At 42.6% G+C, this 21,411-nt stretch overlaps 1 protein-coding gene across 1 annotated transcript in view; it reads right to left on the reverse strand.

The window, feature by feature from the left end:
* Arid4a (AT-rich interaction domain 4A) overlaps positions 1-21,411 on the reverse strand; it is a 71,765-nt gene that overhangs the window by 16,007 nt on the left and 34,347 nt on the right. The window contains exons 12-19 of the mRNA XM_052739646.1: positions 13,748-13,820; positions 12,816-12,910; positions 12,577-12,674; positions 11,511-11,742; positions 7,933-8,183; positions 5,462-5,659; positions 2,230-2,314; positions 1,420-1,561 (exon numbers count right to left, since the gene is read on the reverse strand). Coding sequence (XP_052595606.1) covers positions 1,420-1,561; positions 2,230-2,314; positions 5,462-5,659; positions 7,933-8,183; positions 11,511-11,742; positions 12,577-12,674; positions 12,816-12,910; positions 13,748-13,820 — 1,174 coding nt within the window. The remainder of the gene's footprint in view (positions 1-1,419; positions 1,562-2,229; positions 2,315-5,461; positions 5,660-7,932; positions 8,184-11,510; positions 11,743-12,576; positions 12,675-12,815; positions 12,911-13,747; positions 13,821-21,411) is intronic.

Genomic DNA, 21,411 nt, shown 5'->3' on the forward strand with positions numbered 1-21,411 from the left:
TGTTCATCTTTTTAAAAGATAAGGTTCTTAGTGTGTAGCCCTGGCCTGCCTCAATATAGAGAGACCAGGCTGCTCTCAAACTCACAGAGAACTACCTGTCTCTGCCTCCCAAGTACCAGGATTAAAGGTGTGTGCCACTATACTTGACAAAGTTTTATGTTTTCTGCTTGTTGGTTTTTCTTTTTTAGGATTCAATTTTATTTTATGAATAGGAGTGTTTGCATGTATGTAGTGTACTATGTTCATGCCTGGTACCTGTGGAGGCCAAAAGAGGGTGTTGGATACCCGGGAGCACAAGGTACAGGCTTTACGAACAGTACGTGGCTGTTGAGAACTGAACCCCAGTCTTCTGCAATAGCAGCAAGTGCTCTTAACTACTGAGCCATCTCCCCAGACCCCTGAGTGATTATAAAAACAGGTATATAAATTTTTTGTGGTTTCAGTAAAAGTAAAACGTAGCATTCCATTTTCTCGTATCCAAACATTCTTCAGTTCTGCAGTTCAGTGTCAATGATGTTGGTTGTGTAGGCCGTACACTGCACCAGGAAATGCCTCCCGAGGAATGCAAGCTCACAAGGCCCAGAAACCTTGCGTTTGTGAATCATGCTAACCAGCCAGCAGGGGGCAGGGAAGAGGAAAGACATGCTTTCATGGCCAGCACACTGCGGCAGCTAATGGTGAACCTGACCTTTAGGAGAGTTTTTCTCTCCAAGGAGGCTAATTTCAGAATATCACCATTTCAAATCTCTTAAATTGCATAGATAAAATAAATAAGGACGGAAAAGTGAAGGGAAATATTAAGGCACAGTAAAATGTGCTCACCTATGCTCATCACAAGTACTCCTATACGCTTCGTTTCTGCTCTCAAGTCTCAGCACTGCTAACAGGCTGCAGGTCACAAACTACAGGAGACACTGGGCATCATGGTTTGATGCTGAGCACAGCACACAGGAGGACTCAAGGACGGTTTAACTTCCCTACGATTAAACTAGTTGTGTCTAAAATCCTTATGACAGACTGGTATCCATGGTTAGTATCAGTAGAGTTTAAATTAAAATATACAACAAAATAAGTACTAGGTGTCAATTAAAATGTGTAGTTTTAATCATGTTAGGTTAAAATCAAGATAACCTGCTATGACGCTCACCAAGTGGCCGTTTTATTTATCATGGGCAACACAGCTATGTTTTGGTCAACCTGGCTGTATATAATTGTGGTTCCATGACCTGGGGACACTGCAGTCCCTTAGTTTGGTAAGCATCCCTTCTGACATTTGTACAACGATGAGAGCCCTCTTAGAATGAGCCCCACTGTTAAGTGATGCAGATGTGTATATAATGTTTTCAAAGTTAAGTCTTCACAACTCCAGGCCCTCAGTCTCACCAGGCAGCGGGGAGCTGCCACGGGCATTTCTGGTACCTGATTTTCCTTCACCGTTGGACGTCTTAGACAAACTGTACGGCATGTTGGGCGAAGAGGTAGGTTTTAAAGGAGGTCTTCCCCGTTTTGACCTCTGCCGCTCTTCATCCCTCTTTTCGTCCTTTTCACCATCTTCTTTATTCTGGGTAACAACAACAAAAGGCATGAGAAGGGCCAAGACCTTCAAAAATGAACATCCCAGTTCTCCAAGAAAAACTATTAACTCCAAAATAAAGGTCAGTTACTTTAAATGTCAACTCCTACTATGTGCTTATAGAGAAATCCAGAACAGTTTTCTATCCGATTCACATGACTACAACCACTCCCCCTCATTTCCTGCTGAGGGAATGAATGGCATCAGAAACAGTCAGAACACTAGGCAGATCTCCACAGCAGGAACTGTGGCTGGAAGGTGTGGGCAAGTGTACCGTGGGCCCGCAGACCGCTTTGACATGGTGGAGGGAAGAGGAGAACAGTGGATTTCCAGAGTGACGGGGTCCTCTGTGTAGCTCTAACGATGAGAACAGCACTGCACATCTGTCCAAACCTTCTGAAGCACAAAGACCCAGAGCAGTCTGACACCTCGGATGTACACACCACCCCAATGGAAACTGTGGCCTTTACCAACTCGAACAAATGGTCTCCTCTGGTGAGGGTAGGGGCCGACAGTGCGGAAGACCATACCTACCTAGGGCAAAGAGCACACTGGAAATCCTGTACCTTCTCATTCTTGCTATGAATGTAAAACTACTCTGCAACAGTATCTTACAGAAAAGATACACCTTGAATAATCCCTCTATCGTAACATACCTTAACTTTTTTCTTTTGTTTTTTCTTTGGTCCACCTTTGTCCAAGGGCCAGATTATCCTGTCAGCCTTTACCCATTCATCATATCTGAAAGAAAAAAGTTTAGCTTTCACAATGATATCCTATTTGAAATATATTCACACACACACACACACACACACACACACACACACACACACACACACACACACACACACACACACACCCCCTGCATGCTCCAGTTTCTAGTGTTGGCAAAACTGTAAGGAGAATAGGAACTGCCTGTTGGTAAGACATGCTAGCAGCTGTCCTAGGTACTCAGTATAGCCACTAGTGATAGAGCCATAATTAAAGAGAAAAAAACCAAACCCAGTGGTGGCACACGCCTGGGATCCTAGCACTTGGGAGGCAGAGGCAAGTAGGTCTCTGTGAGTTCAAGACCAGCCTGGTCTACAAAGCGAGTTCCAGGACATTACACAGAGAAACCCTGTCTTGAAAAATTAGAGAGAGAGAGAAAGAGAGAGAGATTGATTGATTGATTCTCAGAATTAAGAGATTCAGAGGTCTGGGTTAGCAAACTCTTGATTCTAAACTATCCGAACTGCTTTGTTTCCCAAAACTCTCACAACCTGAACTGATCAGCAGATTTTTGTACTAGAATTCATTCTGTGGATAATATAAAGATGTCAATCTGCACACAATCAGCTCCCAATCGTTTATCAAGTCCCCTTTCTTGTCCTCCCCAGAGCCCTAGTATTTGTTATTCCTAATTAAACTTTATTATGAAATATGTCACTATTAAGACTGAAGTTAGAGATATTTGTATTTAATTTCCTTTATCTACATTTGTTCTCTTTAGCCCAAGATGAAGACTCATGTCCCTTGACCCTTCTTCAAAACACTGTCAACACTTGAATTTCAACATAATCTTTCCCATTACGAGGAAGAGATAAATAGATTAAATTATTCAGAACTAAACACTTCTTGCATTACACAAATGCAGTTATTTATAGTATTCAGTAACATTATAAACTAGTTGCCATGGAGACATGCAAAACACATGGCCCAAGTATGTACAGGTTTTAGCTGCCCTGGTACCATGATGCCTATACTATAGCCGAAAAACCATTTCCTGGTAGATTACCAGATATCTAAAAATTTCGGAACAGAGATGGCTATTAAAATCTTATTTATAAACATTTTTTTAATTGGTTTTTCAAGAGAGGGTTTCTCTGTGTAGTCCTGGCTGTCCTGGAACTCACTCTGTAGTCTAGGCTGGCTTCGAACTCATAGAGATCTGCCTAACTCTGTCTTCTGAGTGCTGGGAGTAAATGTGTGTGCCACCACTGTCCCGTCTATAAATATTTCTTAATTTGGTCATTTCCTGAGGTCCTACTAAAATACCAGGCATTATAAAACATACAGAGAATAGATGGAACAAGGCCTTGCTTCCAGGTCTGATATAAAAACAGAGATACTGTATAATTGAGCACAGCCTAGTAAATACAGTGAGAAAGATATATACCCAACCTAGGGCTAAAAAGAAGAGAATATCTTGCTCGTAAGTTTCCCAGAACACATCGGACCACACAAAGCCCAAGCTCTGTCCTGTCTGGAGGAACTCGGTGTGGCCCACCCTGGCCTGGTCTGAGTGGTGTATCGGGCAGGTACTTCTAGCAGCTACATTAGGCTCCTCTCACACTTGCAGATTCTCCCATGTTAGAAACATGACAAAATTATCGAGAAACTATAAGGATTCTTTGAAAGCCAGAATTATACTAGCTTTCAGGAAGATTTATGGACAGCCAAAGATGCATGAGTCATCAGTGGGTGACTAATGAGGACAATGACTGAACCTGAGCACATGACAAAGGACTACTGGTTAGAGTCAGAAAGGAAAGCCTTAAAAAAAACGAGAAGGGTGACAGGAAAGAGACATTCTAGTACAACAGGGCTGCACACAGGGTGGACGGCTGTGAACAAACTTGAATCTGAGGAGAATGTGATCAAACATGCTGCTGCTGCTGCCCGAGTTGGGAAGTAGTCCCTCTCCGAATTTATCAAGACACAGAGACTCTGCCTCGTTATTAAGACCCTGTAAGGTTGTGCTCACCGCTAACACAGAGCACTCACTATGTGCTAGGCACCGTTCTATGCACTTTATGTGCTAGTTAACATGGGTATTATAATTCTACAACTTATTTATACAGTAAGAACCCTGAATTCCCCAATCTGGAGAGGAGGGAACTGAGTCAGAACAGAGCACACACCCAGTGTGTAGAAAAGGTGTGTGGCAATGTGTCAACCCAGAGAAGTCTGCATCCACACAGACAGACAGACAGACACACAGACACACACACTCACACTTTCAAAAAGGCTTAAGAGAAAAGCAGAACTTAGAATGGCTGGGTCTCAGTGCTGCTCTAGCTGGTCTGACTCTCGAGGCCAGACTGAGCTGTCTTCCCTTGAACGTGACCAATTTCACAGAACATCACACCAGACAAGTCTGCTCCATGCCCATGGAGGATCAAAACAAATCAGACAACTCCCTAATCATGTCTGAACACAGAAAAAACAGGGAACATTGTCCAAGCCACAAAAATGTCAAAATATCCAAATGACAAAATATCCTCTCTCCCTAAGTAATGAGCCACTTCCGCTTCTGTACCAATTACAGGATTAACTTGGATCTAGCCTTCCCTCTTTCTAGGTAAGATTTACTAAGAGAACCAATCACAGACCTACATCAGCTTCCTGACTGTGTGCACACACAACAAAGATTTTCTTAAACCTACCACACAACAAAAGCTCAAATCTAAGTCCTACCCAGTACAGATTTAATTACTTAGCCAACTCAAAATTCTCACAGTGCTTGACACTGCTTGACTTCTCACAAAGGAAACAAAGATGTGCATGGCTAAGACGTGTGGGCCTCACCCCAGAGTGCTGGACTACCGCCAGCTCCTGAGGTGGGCCCCAAGCTGTCACAGACTTAGCCATCACCCTGGGACAGTGATGCCCCATGGCTTCCCCTCAAGTGTTCTGCCACCCTATAACAAAAGGAATAAACTCAGTTGTCCCAATGGCAGAATGTTCTGCTGGTCTCTGGTGGAAGGCACTGACAGTTTATAAAACAGTGCAAAAATCAAAATCCTCAAAAATGTGGAACCAAAGTGTGCCTTATAAACACACTCAAGAGTTTCCTGCAACACTGCTCCTTTGTAACCACCTAAAAGAACATGCTTTATTGCTCACCTGACATTCCATCCATAATAATGCACCAAGTATAAAACCTCCCCGTCATCGATCTCGGTGCCTTTGATGCTGGCTTCATAAATTTTCTGAGTCTTTCCTCGGCCATACTTCACTTTGACTTTGGTTCCGGTCAGGCAGGGTTCTGTGTCGTCTCCCTCTTCATCCTCTTCCGAGTCACATTTGCTTTCGGTTTCTTCCCTGCAGCGAATCACAACATTGATAACGCTACTAAGCTCTTTGGGGAGAACCAAACACAAGCGAAAGAGACTCCAGCATGGAGGGGCTATACAACCTACGTTCCCTTAGGAACATGTCAGTGGAGGAGGAGGAGAAGAAGGAGGAGAAGGAGAAGATTTTATGGACTACTTACTAAGGAATTTATTATGTAGAGGTGCACTGTACAAAGGTAAACCCATACTTCTTAAAGGCCAATCAATAATCACAGTTAATGATGATGCAGTCAATAAATCACTTTAAACAAACAAACAAACAAATTAAAACCATGTGCCCTGGAATGGCCTTTGGGATTCGTACTCAAGTGCCACCTTACTTGTGAGAACGTTCTAAAGCTATTTTGTAACTTCTTGCAACTAACTGTCTCAAATCCCCTTTAGCAGTACTGTGTTCTCACTTCAGAGTGGTTCTCAGCAAGACCCACTGCTTGGTGTGTAAAATAACAAACAAGGGCTGCCTCCCTTAGCAACCCTGTCTCTTAAACTGGTTCACGTTTGACATGAGGCTACTTGTTGAAATTCTAAGCAAGTCATGGTGGAACAAAGCTTTCTAGGTTTTGCTGGTTTCCAGTTCCATTTCTAACTCCTTGGCCAGCAGCTTTTCTTTGTTTTAATAATTACACACAGAGGGAATTCATATGAGAAGTCCGACAGTAGTTGGAAACTGGAACCATAAAGTGTATTGCCTATTAACCTGGCGAGGATTCAGAAGACATGCATGAGGTGTTCTAAGAATGTCAAAAGCTTCAGGAGCAGTCTTAAGGTCTTGTGTACAGGGCGTCATTGCAGTGGCCCCTCGGCACACGACTGAAGCCTTGATAACTCGTTTACATCGGGGATATTTGCTCTCTAGGAGCACTTCTCATGAATATCCTGAAGAAATCATTCCAAAACACATACAGAAATCTCCAGGATTCCTGATACAGACTAAGAATATGCCCTGTTTGTTATCTGTACACTCAACTTTTATTTAATAAAATAGAATATTATCCTTCACATTGAAGATTGAATTCTGTGTTCTAAAATATTTGCTCCATTTATGTACCAAGTATTTTAGCCATATATTTATTTATATAGACTCATTATTATAATTAGGCCCTACTTTTTAAGTAGCTCACCTTTGTTTAGTGTTTTAAATATTTAAATACTGTACTCATTATTCTCAGCTCCCAATTAATTCCTGCTACTTTTTAAATCCTAATTATACTTTGTTTACAACTTTTTAGAACTAAACTACTTCACAGACAACCGCATTAGCTCATGTGTCTATTTACCAAGCATCAAGTCCCTCTCCTGGTCACCACTTACTACTTTCCCTGACACTCATTCTCCCAATGGTTTATTCGAAAATGGTGTTAGCTACCATTCGGACACAGCAGGCCGTTTTCCCCACATCTGGCTTAAGATCTCAAACTTCTAGAAGATTTAGCATTATGTAATAAAATAACTGAAAAAAACTGAAGAGCTTCTGTTTTCAAGTAAGTGTGTTATGCTGTTGTTCTAAAACTTCCTTTTTATTACTATCTAAAAAATAAGTAAATCCATTTGATCCCATGACAAAACAGCCCACGACACGGCCCAGTGAGACATCACTTTGATCTAGCTCAACTGCCTAATTTTGGGCTTTTTAAGTCACTTCAATCCATGCAAGTCTAATACATGGAAAACAAAATACAGTTTTCACTCAACAGCAAACAGAATGGACGTTAAAAAGCTGGATTTATTATGAGATGTGGGGCAAGAATGTCTTTACAAACTGGAATCGGGGTGCATGCCACTTCCTCTAGGACAATTGAGAGAGACAAATGTCTTCCATAAAGCTAACACACAGAACCATCTGCTAGTACTGTGCACCCATGTGTCTGGTAGCTTTCCCAAGTTGTACCTTTTGTAAAATGGAAATTTTGCTCTCGCTGTTTCCTCTTGTCCACTTCCTCCATTTTTCTCCAGCTCCCTTCCCTGCTGTCAACTGCAGGACCTTTCTTTTGACTGGGTGGCGCAGCCTTCTTTGAGGCCACTGTTTAGGGCACAAGTGCTATTAAAATGGTGCGACCAGTATATTCTCCAGTTCCGAAAGGCGGTACACATCATCTTCACAATGTGTCTCACCTTCATCAGACAAGAGGAACGGAAGTCCCAATAAGAAGACATTCCCTCATCCCTGAATCTCTAAGCAGGAACAGAGTGCTGCCGGGCCCCAGACAGGTGCCTCTGGAGCACAGACATAGGACAATGTACCTCTCTTGGCTCTTCTCTTCCTCTTCCTCTGAGTCCTTCTCAGAATCCTCTTGCTTTTTAAGTTTCCTCTCTTTGGGCTTTGGTGTGGTTTTTCTCCCAAGCAGCAGCTCATTGTCTTTTTTCTCGGCTGTTTCATAGTCATCATCGACATCCTTATTTTCTGTATCGTCTTTGATGAATTTTTCTTCTATTTTCTCTTCTTCTATTTCTTTTTTAATAGAATTTGCATCTCGAACAATTTTCCTCCGCCCCTAATAGAGGGGATAAAAGCTTTTAGAGAGCTAACACTACAAATGAAGACAAGGCAGAGAAAGACATCTTTGCACCTTTCTCTGAAGCCTCTACAGCAGTGACTCTGCTGCATCCTGGCTTGGGAGCAGAAGCTGAACAACAATTAACTCATATGTATTATTCCTTTGGAAGTAAAAGATGACTCATTATGAATCTCTTAATTATGTCCAACACTACCATGATCCCCGGACACATTATTATGTATATTCATAAGAAAACTCTTCTCTCCTAGGCCTGGGAGTGCAGCTCAGTGGGAACTCTACAATACCTGCTAACCATGGTTAAGAAGTGTGAGATGAATTAGCTACACGCTAAGGATAGAATTCCCTACTAGTTCTGCCACGCTGGCGAGAGGGGCCAGAGAGTAAAGGCACACACTTGCCACCAAGCCTGACGACATGAGTTCAGGACCTATGTGGACTCACATGGTGCAAGGAGAGAGCGACTCCCACAAATTATCCTCTGACCTTCACATATGTATGTACGTACGCACCCACGCGCGCACACACACACACACACACACACACACACACACACACACACAGAGTAAATGTTTTTAATAAAATGTTTAAGTTACTAAGGATAATCTTCATAAACCCACCCTCTAACTTATGACCTCTTTGAAAGTTCTGTGATCTCCAATCTCATTGCTTATTAAAATAAAAATCAAATAGCAATATATTTTCTTACAATAAAAATCAAATATCAGTATATATGTGTGTGTGTGTGTGTGTGTGTGTGTGTGTGTGTGTGTGTGTGTGTTATTATGCTTTAAGGACCTAATGGCACCAATGTCTAAAAAGTGAGATTGTGGACTGGAGAGATGGCTCAGTGGTTAAGAGCACTGGCTGCTCTTCCAGAGGGCCTGAGTTTGGTTCCCAGCACTCTTATCAAGTGCTGACTACTGCTTAGAACTCCAGCTCCAGGAGATCCATCTTCAGGACTTTGAGGGTATCCACACACAAGTGAAACATATACATACATATAAAAACGAACGACCGAATGAACTGAAGAGGGAGATTTCTTTGAGTGAGGACCCCGAGCATTCACGGGGTCCCAGGAGGCACTTGTCCTGCTGTCTCCTGTAGCCTCTACCAAACCTCCAGCATGCCAACTGACTATGAAACTCATGAGCCGCTTCAAGACCTTCTAAATTTTCCTGCAAGTCAGCCTACTGTGACAGCAGAACACAGGAGGGATTTTTTAAAAAAAGAAAAAAATGAAGGAGGAGCTGGGGAGGTGGCTCGGCATGTAGGAGTGTTCACTGTGCAAGCCGGAGGACCTGGGTTCAAATCCCTTGCACCCACCTTAAAAAAAAAATCAAAAAACAAAACAAAACAAAGCCACACATGCACCAATAACCCCAGTGTTAGGGGTGGGGGAAGGGCCAGACAGCGGGTCACTAGGATTGCTGGCCACAGCCTACTTCCGGGTAGTGAGAGAAAAAGTTTCAAGGGACCGGGGCAGAGAGGGGCACACACCCCCACACCCCAAAACAAAAACTGAACAGTTGAATAAGGTAAAGTATAGTTCACCCCAGTAATCCCAACACTTGAAAAATAGATGCTGGAGGATCAGAAGTTCAAAGTTATCCACAGCTATACAGTGAGTTGAGTCTAGCCTGAGCTATTATGAGACCCTCTCTAAAATTAAAATAAATAAATAACAAAACTTTAAAATAAAGAACTTAAATTTACATATTTCATGAAATTCACTAAAAGATTTCACTTATTAGATGACAGAATGGTCAGTTTAAAAGCAAGATTTCTGGATGCTGGAGAGATGGCTCAGTGGTTAAGAACACTGACGCTCTCACAAAGAACCTGGGTTCAAGTCTCAGCACCCACATGGTGACTCACAACCACCTGTAACTCCAGTTCTAGGGGTTCTGGTGCCCTTTCCTGGCCTCTGAGGGCTCCAGGCATGCATGTGACACACAGACATACATGTAGGTAAACACCAATACACACAAAATAAAAATGAACAAACCTTTTTAAAAAGAGAAATAAACAGTGCCTCCCCCCACCCCCCGGGAAAAAAAAAATTTCTGAACAACTACAAGAAAAGGTAACTTCACTTTTCCCTTCCATTAAATATGGCTTCAACAACAAATAAGATACATTAAGAACTGAAAGCCAGGCATGATGGCGCACGCTTTGAATCCCAGCTCTTGGGAGGCAGAAGTAAGCAGATCTCTGTGAGTTTGAGGACAGAACAGTCCAGGACAGTGAGAGATACATAACAGAGAGACCCTGTCTCAAAAAACAAAAACAAAAAAAAGGAACCAAAATTTGAGCATATGGCAACCCATGAAATGATAAATCATGCTATGTAGCTACCAATGGGCATGGATCAGAATAGTGAATGATGGTAATCATTTATAAATCTTTAGTCAATGGAGAGAAATACAGGGGGCAGTGTGTGTGTGTGACAGAGAGAGAGAGAGAGAGAGAGAGAGAGAGAGAGAGAGAGAGAGAGAGAGAGAATGTGTGTGTATGAGAGAGTGTGTGTGTGTGTATATGTGTGTGAAAGAGAGAGAGAGAGAAGATAAAATCAATGTGTGCACAAATCACGCCGTACAGTGTGCACACAGATTTACAGTTGTGGCACAGGAATTATCAAGAGGCAATTCACTCAACTAGTTAATGAGCACTTCCTATGTGCTGTGCTTCTTTTTCTAGAAGCCTGGGGTCACGTTAATGAGCAAAATCAACACTCATCTTTGCCTTCAAGGAATGCAACTCTGGTACAGAGGGAGGAAAAGAGAGAAAACCAACCCAGACATTCCAGACAGAGTGAGAAAGGAGGAAGGTAGCAATGATAAAGACAGTGCAGGCTTCACTGAGGTGACATTTTAGCAAGAAACTTAAGAAGAGAGAGGACATGGGACTGAGCCAGAAGACAGAGACCCGAGAAGAATGAATTCTGTAGGTGTGTGTTGCTTTTGTCCATCTGGTTAGGTGGTTTCGTGCTGTGGCTCAGGCTGGCCTGGACCATACTGTGTAGCCCAGGTTGAACACATGACAAGCCCCTTGCCTCGGGATCCTGAGTGCTGAGGCATGAGGCACCCACCATGCCTGGTGAGGAGGAGCTTTCCAGGTAGAGGAAGTAAAACGTGTTGTCCGGGGAAAGGTCGCTACGATAACCTTGTTACAACCTTACTAAATACTGCAACAGAAACGAGGAGGACCGCACAAATCGTGTGTGTGTGTGTGTGTGTGTGTGTGTGTGTGTCCACAGTAAAACTTTTAAACTAATGCACGAAGCAGATGACACTAAACACTCACTCTTGGAGACTTCGGGTCTGTGTCTTCTCTGTCGCTGTCGCTGTTGGAATCGGTATTCTCCTCGGGCTCACTCTTCACGTCCATTAAAGGCATTTCCTGGTCCACTTTTAGAGCCTCTTCCATTGAGTCTTCCAAGTCTTTTGTTTCCACTTTTACTTTTGGTTCATGGTGGTGAATAGTTCGGAACTGAATATTTGCAGAACGGCAGTACTCCTCAAAACCATAGAGATATCTAAACACACACAAGGCTCATCTTAAGAAATCTTAGTCTTTGCATTTATCATGAATATAAGGTGCATAAACAGCAAAACCCAAGGCTTTAAAAAGCATTCTTTGTATGTTAGTAATCTCTGAATGCCTTTGATACACAGGTACCAAAAACTAAAACATTGTCCTGAGAACCCGAGACTGTTACAATTTAACAGAGCCATCTTGGAATACTGCTCTAGAACAGAGGTTCTCAACCTGTGGGTCATGACTCCTTTAAGGGTTGAATGACCCTTTCACAGGGGTCACCTAAGATCACCAGAAAACATAGATATTTATATTACGATTCATATATGAAGTAGCAACGAAAATAATTTTATGGTTGGGGTCACCACATGAGGAACTGTATTAAAGGGCCGCAGCATTAGGAAGGTTGAGAACCAGTGCTCTAGAACATGTATGTAACGAAAACTATAGCCTATGAGCTGGAACTGCAGATGATGAGCACCCCACATCCCTGACTTTGAAGAGGAAATCAGCATCGCATGGGAAATAGAATACCTTTCATTCACAAGTGTCTCCCAGCCCACATGTGAACATTTGCTTTCTTTGTTTGGAGTGTTAATGCCTTAAAAGGAGGCTGTTCCCTGCAAATGTTTGTTTTCTTTTTCTTTTTTTTTTTTTTTTCAAGACAGGGTTTCTGTGTGTAGCCCTGGCTGTCCTGGAACCCTCTGTAGACCAGGCTGGCCTTGAGCTCAGAGATCCACCTGCCTCTGCCTCCCAAGTGCTAGCTAGGATTAAAGGTCTGTACCACCACACCTGGCTGACATTTATTCGTTAATGAAGCCAGACTACTTACTTTCTATAAGCAGTTTTTACATTGTAGGACGCAGCTGAGTTCAAAATTGGAATGCCAAGGTCCATATAAATTTGCTTCCACACAGCACCACTATCAATCTGGAAAATTAAGATTTTGTTAACAATTGTCAAAGGGAAAAATCATTACACTAGCATTCTGTCCTTTAAAAAAATGCATACATCAAACAATCAAATTCCTCATCACACAAACACATATTTCTCAAGCAATGTTATACTTACATTGTCACATCCCCCCTGATGATAGACCAGTCTAAAGAGCTTGAAGAGATTGAGATCTTTATAGCCCAAAACAGGTGGTTTGTTGATTGGAGTACCTTTTTTAATGTCAGAGAGAAAAATAAAGCATTTAGTCAAATGAAAAATACTAATTTGACAGTAAAGATAGTGACTTCTAGTTTGGCAAAATCCATTAATTGGAGGTATACATTTAAAGGTCCTTAAATCACACAAGACAATCTCCTCTGTGTTCTTGATACAGTTGTGTGGGCTCTCTGTATTTTAGAAGCTGCACACTTCTATTATCAATCAAGTTACGTCTCTACCAAGGAATGGCTAAAACCAAGTTAAAAACTGAGACTGCTACGTGTGGCTGCCATTGTTGGTTCACTACAGCTTAAGCAAAGGAAGCAGGAAGGTTATGGCTCCACTCTGGCTCTTAAACAAATGGAAAGCTGTGTTCGGGTCTCTGCAGGATTACTTCTCAAAGCCCCAGAATGGCTAGGGCCAAATTACCTGCGGATTTTCTAGGACTAAAATGTCAGAGTTTGGTGATTTATAATGGTTCTATTTCTTCTATTGCTATGGAAATCCTGTCCCACTCAGAAAGAGACCATGGTCCATTATCTTCAGCTTGTGGAGACCAAGGATCAGGTGGATTTACTTGCCTGAGTACAGCATTACCACTGTAATAAATGACTACACAGAGTAACGTTATGATTGGTCACTTTCTACTTCTATTTTAATCTTTTCGTAAATACAAGGGAGACCAAATTTAACTATGTAAATACTGATTTCCTATGCTTTTATTGCAAACATTTAACTACTATCAGGTATAACTGATTGATCGTGGGCTTTCAGTGGGATACAAGGCATTCCTAAGACAGCAGAAACAATGCCTATACCTCAAACACAGAGCCATAAAAATGACATACCTCTGTCTTCCATAAACTTATAAAGCTGTTGGAGGAAGTTGTCCCTCTCTTCAGGGTCAAGTTCTTCCTCAGGCTGTAAAATCAAGCACAGTGAACAGAAAGAGATACAATGTTATCTTGGTAGCCAGGAACCCCTGGGAGTCACATTTTAATGCTTTGGCTTTTTTGCTGTTGCCGGGCTCAAACTCTAGGCCTCCCAAATGGTAGGAAAAGTGCTCCACCACTGAGTCTGTTCTCTACCCTTAAGTCACATTCTGATAACAAAGACCTGCTTCAACTGTAGACCAGGCTATCCCTTTCATCCCACCTTCCACTCTGACCCTGCCTTGAGTATCATCAAAAGACTAGTAAGAGTCAAGAGGAAAATATTCTAGAATGCAGCAAAACGACTATTTTTACTTCATTTGACTTTATTTGGGAAAAAAAACCCAAAAAAACAAACAAAAAACCCAAAAATGATTATCATATGGTTCATACAAATATATTGGGAGATAAGCACAATAATGACAATTTTTTGTTTTGTTTTGTTTTTCTTTTTGTTTTTCAAGACAGGGATTCTCTGCGTAGCTTTGGAGCCTGTCCTGGAACTCACTCTGTAGACCAGGCTGGCTGTGAACTCACAGAGATCCGCCTGGGTCTGCCTCCCCTGAGATTAAACGCATGCGCCACCATCGCCCCAGCTCAAAAATGTTTTTATATAAAACAGTATCTATTTAAGTGTTCCTATTTACTAATTATATAAGTCTAATAGTATTTTCCTATAGTGTTATTATAGATTAAATAAAATATCCTTGGGCTGTCAAGAAGGCTCAGGGGGTAGAGGCACTACCACCATGCTTGACCACCGGACTTCAATCCCTGTGTCCCACATGGGGGAAAGAATTGAGTCCATCGCACGTGTCACGGGGCACACACACACACACACACACACACGCACGCACGCACGCACGGACGCATGCACGCATACACATAAATAAGTGTTTCAAAAATACAACATCTGTTGATAGATTACCCATCAGCAAATATTTACAGTTTTTCTGGTTTTGTTTTGACACTGTGGCCCAGGCGGGGCAAGCTAACCTCGACTCTTCCTGAACCTCCCACCACCTCCCACATGCTGAGACTGTAAGAATACACCACATCTGATTACAGACATCACTGCAAAGTCAGCAGTACTACGGAGAAATTAATAAAACACTAATGTTTCTTCCATATAAAGGATCATGACTTTAGAGGATGACTTGACTGTGTTCTAAGAGAATAATTCAGACTATCTGCATTTTCAAAACGATGTTCAGATAAAAGCAATGTTCAAGCAATAAATATCGACTGTTCAGTGCCTAGACGGCAGCGGGCACTTTAAAATCGTGTTAGCCTTTAAGAATTTTAATAGCTAATACTAGAGCCAGGATCAATGAACATGTAGTCGATTAAAATATATAATAAAATCTAGGAGGCAGGAAGAGCTCTGTGATTCCAACGCCAACCTGGTCTACATAGTGAGTGGTACCACAGCCAGAGATACATAGTAAGACCCTGCCTTGAAAACAAATAAACAAACAAGTAAATAAAAAGTTGTTCTTCAATACAAAGAAACAAAATCAACCCACTCACTACAAATGGGGCACAAACAAGGTTCTAGCAAGCTATGCTGAATTTTTCATGATTGAGTATAATTTTTACAGATTAAAAAGTGATAGCTTAAAGGCATCGAGTTAGTGAATAATAAAGAGTATTTTAGACTCCGTGAGGAACCATGTCACAAAATTTAAGTACAGTTCTAAGATACAGAAACAAAATCAATAAAAAATTCAATTTACATATACCTACTTTCTTGAAAGGAAATTTCCACCAAAAAATAAATCATCTCCTAAGGAATCCCTCACCATCATTTTAAGGAGCTGTGTTACATACACTAGAAGATGCCTCCCTGTCCTAAAAGCTGCCTCTGTCTGGGATTCAGATCCGCTACTGGGCTGCTGTCGCTGTCCACGAGTCCCTCTCACCCTGCAGGCACCTCTTTCCTGACTGGGAGCCAGGGGCTGCATTGTTCAAGGACGGAGGTGTGGGAAAGAGCAGGCAGAAGGAAGGTAGAGGACTCTCTGAACTACCAGCCTTCTTCCCGTCGTGATATCAAGCACTGGAAGAGTAACTACATACTCAGTCAAAACGCCAGCTCAAGGAAGAGGATTTTAAGGATACAGACAATACATGTACATGATTATAATGCTAAGAAATGTCTAATGCTATGGGCACCACTATATTCTACTTAGTATTACAAGTAGCTGTTTGTCTACACTATCAGATTTTGACTTTTCTGACAAGAGGCATTATGTCTTTAAGTTCCAGTATTTCTTAACCATTAAAGCATAACTCAGGAGTTGTACAAAAGCACTGTGGATGAAAATCAGAGCACATGGCATCTTCTATTTTTGCTGCTTTGATTTTGGAAAGTGATGTAGACAGGCAGAAGAGGCCAACACCACATAATGTGTAAGTGCAGAGTGCGGGAACAGGGATGGAATGAACAGTTCTGCTGGGGTGGAGCTGCCGTCGAACACTGAAGAAAGCCTTTCAGTGTGGCTGGTAGTCCCCGTACAGCAAGCAGCAGGAGATGGTCTGAGGGACGCTGTGATCAGAAAAGGACAATGTGATAAAGAACTGAACTTGCCCGGAGCATACGCCTGGAATCCCAGCATCTGGGAACGGAGGCAGGAGGATCCAGGACAGCTAGGGCTACACAGAGAAACTGTGTCTGGGGGGGGGGGGGGGGGGGTGCAGAACCTGCTCGATACCATAGGAGATATGAAGTTTCCAAAGAATTAGGTGCATGTTTTACAGTTCTCAGCCATGAATGGGACTGACACATTGGAGAGGAAGCCATCACAAGCCATCACAGCAGTCCACAAGGAAGAGGAGGAGGATGCTGTAAATCTTGCCTTTGGTGAAGGAGAAGGGGAGGGAGGGAGTTAAGGGTGAGAGGTTCTGTTGGTTGCTTTCTTTTGTCTTTCGTTCTTATCCATGCTGGCTGTGCTCAGGAGGCCTGTGAGCTTTGGGGCGTCGTTACTGTATTCACGGCGTTCATCTCTGATGACTGCATGTAGTTAGACAGTCACTGTGTGATGAAAGGACATTTTTGCAACTGAGTTGAGAAGACTTTCCTTCTGTGATTCACACTGGCTGCTAACAACCAACGCTCAGCAACAACGCCATGAAAGCAGGGAAGGAGAAGGATGGCTCCAGATGTCTTAAGACACAGGTGACTGGCAAGACCGCTCCCCTGTACCTTCCTCACACACCTCTGGGAATGAATGCTCATTCAGAAATGGCATAGATTCTAGTGACAAATGGATTTTTTTCCAATTTATGGGAAGATAAATACAATTTGTTACTTTTTTTTTTCTTTTAGTGTTTTCTTCTGCAGTCTAGGCTAGCCTCGAAATAGCAGCAATCCTCCTGTCCAAGTGCTGAGATTACAGGCATGTGCTACAAATGAAGTAACACACACCTCAAGTTTGCTGTTAAGTTTCCTGGCTAGAATATCTACTCTATTGACTGTAAATCAGGAATTATTCAAACTGTCAAAATACACATGGAGGCTGGCCTGGAACTTGTAGCTATCCTCCTGCCTCTGCCCCTGACTAGAGTGCTGCAATTACAAGTGAGCATGACCACTAGTTTAATCTCACTGTATTTACCCTGTGATAGTCATCAGTGAGAAGAGAAACGGGAACACAAGGCCAACATTTAACTAACTCAGATACCCAACGCTGCAATAGGAGCTTCCGAGCAGCATCTGAGTGGCAGTGGGGAGATATGGAAAAGTGAAAATAAGAACGTGACCAGGAGTCAACCCGTGAACGCCAGACTTCCACAGGTCGGTGATGAAAAGCCATAAAGCAGCGAAACTGACGCCAAAATCGAGAGTTCATCCGATAGGGGCTGAAAGCTATTAGAGGTTTCCAGTGGGCTGATGACAAACAAGCATTGTTAGAGAAGAACTCTTTGACAAGGTCCAGAAAATCTCAAATCGGTCAAAGGAAAAAGTTATTTAAAAAACCACAAGAGTATGAGAGAGATTACTTAGAGTATACTGTCTAAGAAGAGATATTTTGAGGAAAAGAGAAGTCGTGTCAAAGACTGTTCTAATTAACCTTCAAACAACAGTCCGACACCTTGTTTCAAACAGTAATTTCACAAGATTTTACATAATCCACACTTATTCATTTATTCAGAAACTAGGTGATGAGGGTTTAATATGGGCCAGACTGTCAGTGCTGCCTGTCTGGGTCCCCTGGGGAGAAAGGGTGGAAAACAAAATCCCTGGCACGCCTTGGGTTCATTTACAGCACAGGAAAGAAGAAACCAAAACGTGAAGGGCTGGTGAAACCTCAGCCTAAGTGTTCTCCTAAGAAAAAATTAGAAAACAGAAAAGGTACTGCTAGTGTCTAAGTTCCCTCCATAATCACACACACACACACACTCTCTCTCTCTCCTCTCTCTCCTCTCTCTCTCTCTCTCTCTCTCTCTCTCTCTCTCTCTCTGAAATATACATACATAGAACTGGTAAGAGGGTTATGCCCCTTTCATTTAAAAACCAACAAGTCTGTAAAATAAGCAGGACATTATTCGGGTTAGTCATCTTCACTTGTTCAAATACAGAGCTGCCTATTTTAACAATGATAAGAAAAGATGCATCTTCCTGGTGGCTGATGTTTTGATATAATAGATCACAACACCTCAGTGAAACAGTTACGAAAGACTTCAATTTAAAAAGAAAGTCTTTCAAATTTTTAAATGGTTAGAGAGAGAGTTCGGCAGTTAAGAGCACTTGCTGCTCTTGCAGGAAAAGGATTTGGTTCCCAGTACCCACAGTGTCTCGCAATCATCTGTAACTCCCGTCCAGGGGATCTGATGCCTTATTTTGACTTCTGTGGACACCAAGCATGCGCAGATTGTACAAACATACATTCAAACAAAACTCATACACATAAAATAAAAAAAATAAATCTAAAAAAAAATGTAAGAAGAAAAAGCGTGGCACAGTGGGTGATCTGCGCCGCCGCAGTCTTGGGTACTCTGAGGCAGGAGACCTGCGTGAGCACAGGGGCAGCCTGGGTACATGGCAACACCCATCTCACAAAACGAGAGAGGAGATGGAAAGGGAGGGAGGGAGAGTTTAAAATCTTGATCTTCTATGAACAGAGTTTCAAGTACAAAAGCTGACAGCTGAGCGGGAACCGGTGGGCTAGTGCTGTAAACCCAGCACTTGGGAGGGACAGGGAGGAGGAGGAGGAGGAGGAGGAGGAGGAGGAGCAGTTCAAGGTCATCGGCAGCTACAGAGCAAGTCTGAAGACAAGCCAGGTTCCAGAGCTCCTGCCTTAAACACAGAGGTGAGACGGCTCAGCCGGGAAGGGTGGCTGCTACTAAGCCTTAGGTAAAAGCAGCAGGACCCACATGGTAGGAGAGAACCCACTTCTAAAAGTTGTCCTCTAGCCTTGAGACAGACTCTATGGCATATGCCTGCCTCCTCCACCCAAATAAATGTATGCATACACAAATAAGTCAATACAAAACAAGAAAAATAAGTTTAAAAAATTAAGTGGGCAATATTTGTGTAAGGTCCAAGAGCTCTGACAGCAGTGAATTACCTGCATAAATAGACCTGGAATAAATGTGACATTAAGTAATGCTTAGCACACTGCTTTGAAAGAGAGATGGCATTACATAACATGCTTTAGAAATATTTCAATTCAAAAAGGTAAAAACCACAACCTCTTTTGTGCCCTAAAATTATTTTATTCCCCAAGGGATCACATGTAGTTTCTGTTTTTAAAAAACTGACTTCAGATCTAGTGCAGAGACGGGCATGGAGGAGGGTAAGTGTGAACACACCAGCAGGGAGGTGCCACCGCATTAGTCTAGGGGAAGACAGTGGCTGCCAGAGTATTTACTGAAAGAAGTGGGCAGATTAAGGAACTACTCAAGTTGGTAGAAGACAAAGGGTTTGTGTGCCTAAATGGATTGGGTGGGGAGGACCAAGAGAAGAATCCAGATGCCGTCCATGTATTCCGTGTATCTAGCTTTGGCAACTGGGTATGGTGCTTCTACTAAAATAAATTAGGAATGGCCGGAGAAGGAGAAAGGAAGGTAAGTGAGGCTGTGTGCATACTGAGTTTGAATACTTCCAAATAAAAAGAAATTCCCATGAACAGTCTAATCTAAGTGTCTGTCGCTAAGAGACAGCTGAGATGTGCATATAGATTCAGAGTTATTCTATCATTTGGTTGGGAAGTAACCCAGAAACCAAATGTCACATCATGAGAGCTGAATGCTACTAAGGAGTAAGATGAGCTAGGACACACTTCTGCTTGGCTGAAGGTTTCTGGTGACTGTCAGCAAAGTTGTTCTGGCTGTGATGACACAGTCATGAGGAGTCAGGGACGCCGCGTGTAACCGAGCAGCCTGGCTGGAGGGCAGGCATGGGCAGCAGGTGGGGGACGCCAGGACCAGAAATGCAAACAGAATGGGAAGGGTTCGAGGAGCAAAGACTTCCTGAACCAGGGCAGAACCCCAGGGACCTGGCTATCAGACATGCCACCCTGGCGACTGGGCCCAAGGGCGGCCCGCTGTGGGCTCTAAAGCTACTCCGTGTAGTGTATAAGGCTTAAAGGAAAAGGCTGCTCCCATTGGAACTTAGGAGTTTCTTTCCAGGGGTGGAGACACGGTAACATTCAAAGAAGATGACCTGATCACAGACACCGAACTGACCCGCAATAGTTGGAGACCCAATGCCATCTGATCCTAAAATTTACAGGCGTACCATCCCTCACTGTTACACACATGTAGAGTACTTCCAGGAGCCCAAAGGATGTGATATAGTCACAGTAAGACACTGTTTCAAAACTTAACAACGTCTCCTTAAAACAACAATATGACTCGTAAACTACTGCCGTTAACGGTTTTTCATTTGAAATGGTGCATACGGTGTATGTAACCATCAGGATACGATATTGGGGCTATCAAGTTTTTCATATCACTCAAACCTCTTAGATGACACAGATATAAAGTATCATTACATAAAAAGTGTTTTAAAAACAACAACAAAAAAAAAATAGAGCTGTATTAGAGTGCTGGAGAGATGGCGCCCCCGTTAAGAGCACTGACTGCTCTTCCGGAGGACCCAGGTTCAACTTCCGGCACCCACATAGTGGTTCACAACCATCTGTAATTCCAGTTCCAGGGGATCTGACACCCTCTTCTGGCCTCCATAGGCACCAGGCATGAAAGTAGTGCATAGACACACATGCAGATATAACACCTATACACAGTAATTATTTTGAAAATGTAGCTGTATTTGTGTGAACAAATGTATAAACCTCATCGGTCTCATTAGGTGAATTAGTGTGGTTCAAGCTTTAAGCTAAAACAGTGAAGAGTCTTCAAAACTCATTAAGACTTTTCAAAAGAGATTTATTTATTTATTTTATGTGTATGCGTGTTTTGCCTGCAGGTACACAAGTGTATCACATGCATGCAGTACCTGAGGAGACCAAAAGGTGGCACTGGCTCCCCTGGAGCTGGAGTTAGAGATGGTTGTAAACTGCCATGTGGGTGCTAAGTATCAAACAGAGGGCCTTTGCATGATCAGCAGTGCTCTGGAC

This window comes from Peromyscus californicus, unplaced genomic scaffold (genome assembly GCF_007827085.1).
Source record: "Peromyscus californicus insignis strain IS unplaced genomic scaffold, ASM782708v3 Scaffold_15__1_contigs__length_86483966, whole genome shotgun sequence".
Lineage (NCBI taxonomy): Eukaryota > Metazoa > Chordata > Mammalia > Rodentia > Cricetidae > Peromyscus > Peromyscus californicus.